We start from the raw sequence: 9,215 nt of genomic DNA on the forward strand, positions 1-9,215 counted from the left end.
TTTAAGTCATTCTTAGAAATATGATTTCTGACCTAGATGGGTGGGATGGGGAGTGAGAGGGAGGTCCAAGAAGGAAGGGAAGATATAAACATATAGCTGATTCACTTCATTGTTCAGCAGAAACCAACAAGCATTGTAAAGCAGCTCTACCCCCCAAAAAAGAATAAAAAATAATAAACTTACTTCAGTAAAAATTAATAAAATGAAAGTAAACCAAAAAACAAATAATTTCTAATAATTTAAATTGTAGCAACGTTCCAGTGCAAAACAACTTAGAAATACTTTAGCATGTATAATAACGGTGTTTTACCTGCAGAAAACATAAATTAATTGATTGCCAAATACGTGCCAGGGCTTCTCACATTATTTCATTAATACCCCACTGTCTTCCTGACACTTTCCCATGACTGGGACAAGTGGATGGTGCATCTCCTGGTTTTCCCTCCCAAACTTGCTCTTCCCATCCATCGTCTTCCCCTGCTCAGTTGGTGGTAACTCCATCTTCCAGGTACTCAAGTCGAAAACTTTGGAGTCACTTGTAACTCTCCTATATCTCCTATCTAGCCTATCGATAAATCCTTTTGCTTTACTTTTAAACATATCTGGAATCAGACTACTTCTCAGCATCTCCTCTTCCTGGGTCTAGGCCACCAGACTGTTGCAGTAGACTCTTAGCCGACTTCCTCCTCTTGGATGTGCTCTTCTGTTATGTGTGCACCTAAAATAATACTTTAAAAACTAAAAACAGATCATGTCAAGTTTCTCTTTCTCGCCAAGAGTACATTCAGTCACCTATAAAGCCCAGACATAATTTGTGTCTTTTTACTAATCCCATCTACTTACATACTCTATTCTGGCCACACTGGCCTCTTAAGCTCTCAGCTCAGAGCCTTTGTACTTGCTGTTCCCTTTGCTGAGAACACCCTTCCCCTTCATCTACTTCAGATTTTTACTCAAATATTTTTTTCCATAAGGGTTTTCCTGATTACTCTATTTAAAATGAAACTCTTCCTTCCCAATTCCCCTATGCAACACACACAGATACACATACACATGGTAGTAACTACCCTCACTCCCTGTTTTATTTTCCTCCTCAGCACTTGTTAACATCTGATATATGGTATATATTTTATTAATGCATTAGTTTTATTTATTTTTCCTGTACCAGAATAACTTCACTAAAGAAAGGAATTTTGGTATTTCATTCACTGTTAACATCTTGGTATCTAGAACAATGTGGCACATAACACGTACTCTATAAATACTTATTAAATGAATGAATTTATTCTTATAACAATGCCTGGAGATGATTATTGAATTTCATAAATTAGGAAAAATATGCCACCAAAACTGCCACCAACAATGACAAAAGGACAAAAACAGATGCAATGAGGGCTTCCCTGGTGACTCAGTGGTAAAGAATCTGCCTCCCAATGCAGGAGACCTGGATTCAATCCCTTGTCTGGAAAATCCCACATACTGCAGAGCAACTAAGCCTATGCACCACAACTGTACAGCCTGTGCTCCAGAGCCCGGGAGCAGCAACTGCTGAGCCCATGTGCTGCAACTGCTGAAGCCTGAGTGCCTGGAGTACGTGCTCTGCAACAGGAGAATCCACCACAATGAGAAGGCCACATATTGCAACTGGAGAGCAGCCTCTGCTCTCTGTAACTAGAGAAAACCCACCCCCAGCAACCAAGACCCAGCACAGTCAGCACAGTCAAAAATAAATAAATAAATAAATATAGATAGATAGATAGATAGATCGGAGAAGGCAATGGCACCCCACTCCAGCACTCTTGCCTGGAAAATCCCATGGATGGAGGAGCCTGGTGGGCTGCAGTCCATGGGATCGCTGAGGTCAGACACGACTGAGCGACTTTACTTTCACTTTTCACTTTTCACTCTCATGCACTGGAGAAGGAAATGGCAACCCACTCCAGTGTTCTTGCCTCGAGAATCCCAGGGACGGGGGAGTCTGGTGGGCTGACGTCTGTGGGGTCACACAGAGTTGGACACGACTGAAGTGACTTAGCAGTAGCAGTATATAGATAGATAGATAGATAGATGCAGCAAGTTTAAAGATCTAATCAAATAATTTTAATCATTAAACTTTAAAAAATGTCTATTAATGAGAGTTTAAATAATTTATGGTATAATGAAATAATGGAATAATATGCAACTGTGAAAACTCATGAGGATAATCCTTATATTCTAATATGGAATAATCTCCAAGATATTTTTTTTTATACTTTATTTTACTTTACAATACTGTATTGGTTTTGCCATACATTGACTTGAATCCACCACAGGTATACATGCGTTCCCAAACATGAACCCCCTCCCACCTCCCTCCCCATAACATCTCTCTAGGTCATCACCGTGCACCAGCCCCAAGCATGCTGTGTCCTGCGTCGGACATAGACTGGCGATTCGATTCTTACATGATAGTATACATGTTTCAATGCCATTCTCCCAAATCATCCCACCCTCTCCCTCTCCCTCTGAGTCCAAAAGTCCGTTATACACATCTGTGTCTTTTTTGTTGTCTTGCATACAGGGTCATCATTGCCATCTTTCTAAATTCCATATATATGTGTTAGTATACTGTATTGGTGTTTTTCTTTCTAGCTTACTTCACTCCGTATAATTGGCTCCAGTTTCATCCATCTCATCAGAACTGATTCAAATGTATTCTTTTTAATGGCTGAGTAATACTCCATTGTAATCTCCAAGATATGTTTTTAAGTAAAGTAAGAAGTATCATATGTTATCATTTGCTTCAGAATCAGGAAAATGTATACCTTTGCCAGTGTATGCAAAACCTAACTCTAGAAGAATACACAAGAAACAGTGAATACCACCAGAGATACAAACTAGGTGACCAGGGATAGTTGTAGGAAGGGTCTTGTCTCTCTATGATAATTTATACCTTTAAAATTTTGAGCCATCTGAGTGTGTTACATATTCAAATATAAAATAAAATAGTAATTTACCTAACATCAAACACCTTGTAAGTGACAGAGAGGGACATTTAAATTTAGGACTGCCTGACTCAGAAGTCCAGTTTCTTTCCACTAGACCATACAGTCTCACAGAGAAATTTGGCAGAATCAATGCATTTCATTTTTCTAGTCAGTTGAATTCTTGAAAATCATCTCCAATATGTATAAGGCAAAGGGATATTGACTTTTAGCAGGTCTTTCAGTCGAGTGAGTGTCAGTAGTGTGAACAGCATAGAGAAGAGTTTGTATACCTTTCTTAATTTGCTGAAATCATTTCTTTTCTCTCCACAGCTGCTGGCTGGCAACTCAAGGAAGCAGTGGTTTGATAGCAAGTCCATTGTTGTGGTCATTCATTGTACCTGTGACCCTTATCCTCATCAGCAACATTGTTATATTTATTATCATTGTAGTCAAAGTACTGTGGAAGAATAATCAGAATCTGACAAGGTAAGATTCCCAGTGAATGAGAAGTTGGCAGGCATGGTTCATATAGTACATAATACAGTACAGTAATATATTCACTGCTCCTGGAAGAGTTTTCAGACTCCAGGAAAATGCAAGAATATGTGGTTTCCAGGACAGATATTTTTTCTTACACTTTGTCTCAGAAAATGAATCATCTCATCTTCCAACATCGATACTATGAGGCTACTGTATTACTTAAGTTACTTTTGAGCTATATAAGCCTAACAAAACTAAACTCAAAGGCATCAAGGAAAAACTTTTATCTCCCAGTCCCAAATATTCATGAAATCAGATTTGAATAATTAAAAATATGAGAGGGTTGTAAGGAGATGCCAGTGGCTATATTTTCATTTCACAGACTAGCAACTGTAGGTTATATTTTACATGTGTTGCCTGAATCACATAATGACTTTAAATTTTTGAAAATTAGTTGCAAACATAAAAATTGAGAGATTTCACTTAAAAATTATATTTTCTCTTGAAAAAAATTAGAACACCTGGCAAGATTAGGCCCACATTCCCTGCAGATAGGGTGTGCACTCTCTGGTTTATTACTTCCCGGGAACTAATTATTCCTCTCTGTAACCTTTATGACCTCAATAAGCATTTTCATTGTCATCACTGACATACAGAAAGAGCTTTGATTGGAGAGACAAAGAAGAGAAACTATTAAACATATACAGTCCTCCCACTTCCATATCCTACAGCATGAACGGGTTAGAACACAGTGCTAATGAAGCTATGAATTCAGGCTTAATTCTATAAGACTGCTTAATCCAAGTAAACTTACTGTAAGTATATCTGTGAACTTTGTTGGTCACTAAATAGATCTATTTTATATGAACAGGTGGGTGAAAAACAATCATAATTAGTATGAATGTAATCTTAAATGTATACTTTACCAGTCAAGAGTAATTATCATATTTCCTATATGGATAATAGCCTATATTGGGGGGAACTGTGGGAAAAAGACTATCACTTATACTCATTCAAACTTGTTTTTTAGCAGTGAAGAAAACTTTGGTAAAGTCTTGTTAGCCTAACTGTGAATTTTTAAATTTCCTTTATACAGAGGAGTATCATTTAGGCCATAGCCATCAAACAAATTCATTTCAAAATTTTGACTGACAGGCCATGGTTCTTAAATTGACTTATTACAATGAAGAGTCAGTTAGAATTTAATTTTTAACAAATTATCTTCCAAGTATCAGTTAAGTTTTGCTATATAACAATTACCCCCAAATTTAACAGTTTAGACTGACAAATAGTTATTATTTGTCATATGCTTGAGTGTGAGTCAGGTGGTTGTTTTGGTCTTGGACAGTTTAAATGCTGGTAGGTAATCTAGGATGAGTCACTTTCATTCTGATGTTGGTAGTAATTGGTATTGAGTGGGAACTACTTAGTTAGGGAAGCTTATCTCTGCTCCATGTGGTCTCACTGTCCATTAAACCAGTCCAGGCTTCTTAACATAGTACTTTCAGGGTTTCATAGAGCAATAAGAAAAGGTGTGCTCTGATGAGCAGAATGCTTTCAAGCCTCTGGTTGCGGAACAAATGCTGATGTCCCACTGACCAAAGTAAGTCAGAAGGCCCGGCTCAGATACCAGGAATGACAGCCTAACAGGAAAGTCTACACTTTAAAGGCTTATCAACCTATAGCATGCAAAGGTCCCAGATCCCTGGAAAAGGAATTACTAATCCAGTAGTAATAATCACTAAAATCAAATTTCATTCCAAGGAAAAGTTGATTCTTTGTGAAATTTGCCTGTATTTAAGGAAGTGTTTATGCTTGAGCTTTTAAACAGATATCACTGTTTGTCTTCTTTTCTTCCTTCCTTGCTTTCTTTCTCTCTCTTTCTTTTCATATACATATATTTTATCCAGAGTGGCATAGGTTTTTCTACCTGAAGCATAATGTTGTTTAATGAACCGTGTATATGTGGAGCTGAACATGTATTTTCAATAAGAGGTTAACAATGATATTAAAAAAATAAGAACCTGAATTGAACCCTATTTTCTGTCTTGCTTTCTCTTATTTAGCACAAAGAAGGTTTCATCCCTAAAGAAGATTTTTAGCACATTATCTGTTGCAGTCGTCTTTGGAATTACCTGGATTCTGGCATACTTAATGCTAACTGATAATGATGACATCAGGGTCATCTTCAGCTACATATTCTGCCTTTTCAACACAACTCAGGTATGGTATGGATTAGTCTGAAGGTAGTGAGAGGGTAACAGGCAGGAAAGCCAAGGGTCTCCAAACGGAGGAAATAGGCTGCAAGTGTCAGACATTTTTATCTCTCTTAAGCGGAGGAGGAAACAAACTAGCGATATTTTTTCCCTTCTCTATACAAATTTAAAAGGAGGCTTCTCTTAAAATACTGTGTTGCCATTACTGACACCTGGTTTCACCTGAAGTTAACTATTCTCAAACGTTGAGTTAACCAATGCATTTTTCTTATGGGAATGTTTGTCTTAAGCTATGTTAACGTACTATGCATTTATTTACCCCAGACTCTGTCTTCAGGTCGGTTCTGCCTAATGGCTCAGAACCTATTTGACAAACCAGTATGTTATACTCGGATATTGTTCCCCTAATCTATGTAAACAAAACTATTTGTATGGTAATCTGCCCTTCTATAAGATTCAAGTCAATCATTTTATGGCCTGGGATGAATCATCTGGTGCCAAGATTATCCCAAAATGCATCTTATGGGTGAGGGGCCTGGTGCCATTCTGAGTTTTAAGACATTCCTTTCTTTCATTAACAGACTGCTAGTGACTATCCAGCTGATGACAAACAGGGGTGTACTCTTTCTACCCCCTTCTGATGCCTATGTCAGAAGCTTTCTCTATCTCCTTTATACTTTAAAAAAACTTTATTACACAAAAGCTCTGAGCAATCAAGCCTCTTCTGGAAAATTAATATTCTTTCCTTCTTTGGAAACCATTCTGTTAACCATTCTGTTAACATTTTGGGAGTATCCACTGTGAGAAGCTCAATATTTAGATTAAGAATTATGGTCACCTTCTGATTTTCATCATGAAAAACTAGTCATATAGATAAATCCAAATGGTAACTGAAAATAAAAAATTTTGTTTGACTTCAGAACATTTTTGTTTTTATTCATTCATATTTGTGTATTATATATTATTGTTGTTTAGCTCCTAAGTTGTGTCTGACTCTTTTGTTACGCTATGGACTGTAGCCTGCCAGGTTACTCTGTCCATGGGATTTCCCAGGCAAGAATACTGGAACTGGAGCGGGTTGCCATTTCCTTCTCCAGGGGATCTTCCTATCCCAGCAATCGAATCTGCATCTCCTGCATTAGCAGGTGCAGTCTTTACCACTGAGCCACCAGGAAGCCCGTGTATTAAATAGGGGGAATGTCAAAAGTTTAAAATAAAACAAGGGGTCATTATTGAAAGGCTTACCTTAAGATCAGGAGTTTCTCTCTGTGCTTCTTATTCTGTGCCTCTTCCTATAGTGAACATTGCCTTTTGCTCTGATGAAATGTATTACAAGGGCTTTTCCAACAGCACATGCAGTTTCATCTTTTCTGAGCTGGCAGAGTGAATTTATACTTCAGTATAATTAAAGTGCTCTTCTTTTTAGGTTGTTTCCATATCTCGGCTATTGTCAATGTTGTTAATGAACATTCGGGTGCGCATATCTTTTTGAATTATTGTTTTTGTTTTCTTAGGCTATATGCTCAGGAGTGAAACCGCTTGATCATACGGTCGTTCTATATTTAGCTTTTTTGAGGAACCTCCATACTATGTACCACAGTGGCTGCATCAGCTTACATTACCGCCCATGCCTTTTGCCAGTCCTTCTATGTTGGAATGTCATGTTATTTTGACTTTTTAATTTTAATGACTTTCTCATTAATGATAGTATGTTTTTGGAGTAATTGTTTGATGGATAGTTAGTAAATACTAATAAGGACTTTTCCAGCTGATAATTTTTCTTTAGGTACCATGGCACATGGATTCCAGATTAGCGTGGCATTTAATTCTTGGCAATAATAATTTTTTTCATTGAAATTGCATAGGCTTTATTGAGATTTTATGTTGTGGAAAAACTGAGGTCAGAATTTTGTTGTTCTTCTCAGTCTTATATCACCCCTTAGAATATTTTTTGAAATAATTTTGAACTCAGAAGAAGTTATAAAAATAGTACAGAGAGTTCCTATGTAGCCTTCACCCAGCTCTTCCAGTGATAGCATCTTACATGACTATAATATATATAATAAAACCCAGGAAAGTGACATTGATACAATCCACATTATTTACCTATAAGCTTAAGAGTATTTACCTATAAGCTTCAAGTGCAGGGAGCTGTGTGCAGTGTGGGGAGCTGCTTGGCTGTCTGAATTGCTGCCACCACGTTTAATGTTTGTAGGACCTCGCCCTCTATCCCAGGCAGCCCTCTCAGTCATTTTTTGAGAATAATTCCATTAAACAATAGATGTTTCAAAAGGGAGGGGATATATGTATACCTATAGCTGATTCATGTTGAGTTTTGACAGAAAACAACAAAATTCTCTAAAACAATCATCCTTCAAAAAAAAAAAAAAAAGTCGATGTGTGCCTGCCACCAAATTTGAATGGCTATAAGGCAGACCTTTACTGGTTGCAACACCCAAAGGAAACTCCCCAGAAGGACAACAAGCAGTGTAAGCTTAGTCTGGGATTGCCACCTGAATCATGGAATTGTCACCTAAAGTGACTGGTAATTTAGAAAAGTATCTAAAAGAAGGTCTAGGCAAGGGTATTTTCTCCTCCATGCATAGGAGAGACATTACAAAATAGAGACTCATTACAAAATGTTAATACTTTATGGTAAAATTGAAGGTGGTCATTTGGCAAGAGCATTGAACTAAAAGGAGATTGAAGCTATCTTCCAGCTTTACAATTAATGATTCATGTGATTTTAGGAGTCACACAACTTTTCTGAGCGAGGCAGGTAATTATATAATGAAATGGGGCTGTTAACATTAACACAGTATTTTACAAAGTGGGCCCGAATATTGCCTACATCAGAATCTACATGATGTGTTAGAATGCTGATTCCTGAGCCTCACCCCTTACCTACTCAGTCAGAACCTGTGAGGTAAGAGCTAGAAATCTTTGTGCTAAACAAGGGCCTCAAGTGATTGTTACGGATACTAAGGAGTAGGAACAACTAGCTTAGTTCACATGGAAGGCTCCTTCTAGGTTTAGAATAATCTATAATTCTAATAAATATTTTACTGAGTGTTACAAGTATTATTTAAAAGGTACAATTTGATCTTTGTGCTAGTGAGAATTAGTTTGACCCATACATTTTGTCTTTTCAGATAACATCTTTGGGATTTTAGGGAGCACAGAATCCTGCAGGATGGTGTCTTTATGAATCCTTCATGGTCTAGGTCTTTTCCTAATTATTGTACAACCAGAAATTCTATCCAGCCTTATCTTTACCTTAGAGTTTGAATTCTGGAAAATCCAGGTGAAATCATGTACTGCACAAAAATGATGCTTTTCCAGGGGCCAGATCTTCATGTCTCCAAAGCAAATTCCTCTCCCTTGAATAATCAGGATGACCAGTGGCCACTTTTGTCCTCCAGAAACCCATGTCCCATTGAAAACATCCTAGTGTTATCAAGGCCTTCTTCAGGGGAGTAGATACCACGCATTGGGTAACAAGTTAATCCTCCTGCTTTTGGCCAGAGATCTCGTGTATCCCTAGCCAATATGT

At 37.5% G+C, this 9,215-nt stretch overlaps 1 protein-coding gene across 2 annotated transcripts in view; it reads left to right on the forward strand.

The window, feature by feature from the left end:
- The window catches only part of ADGRG7 (adhesion G protein-coupled receptor G7), a 68,971-nt gene that overhangs the window by 54,109 nt on the left and 5,647 nt on the right, over positions 1 to 9,215 (forward strand). For both annotated transcript variants that reach the window (XM_004002884.6, XM_060416844.1), the window contains exons 14-15: positions 3,297 to 3,452; positions 5,513 to 5,669. In XM_004002884.6, the coding sequence (XP_004002933.3) occupies positions 3,297 to 3,452; positions 5,513 to 5,669 (313 nt within the window). The remainder of the gene's footprint in view (positions 1 to 3,296; positions 3,453 to 5,512; positions 5,670 to 9,215) is intronic.

The sequence above is a fragment of the Ovis aries genome, chromosome 1, assembly GCF_016772045.2.
Source record: "Ovis aries strain OAR_USU_Benz2616 breed Rambouillet chromosome 1, ARS-UI_Ramb_v3.0, whole genome shotgun sequence".
NCBI lineage: Eukaryota > Metazoa > Chordata > Mammalia > Artiodactyla > Bovidae > Ovis > Ovis aries.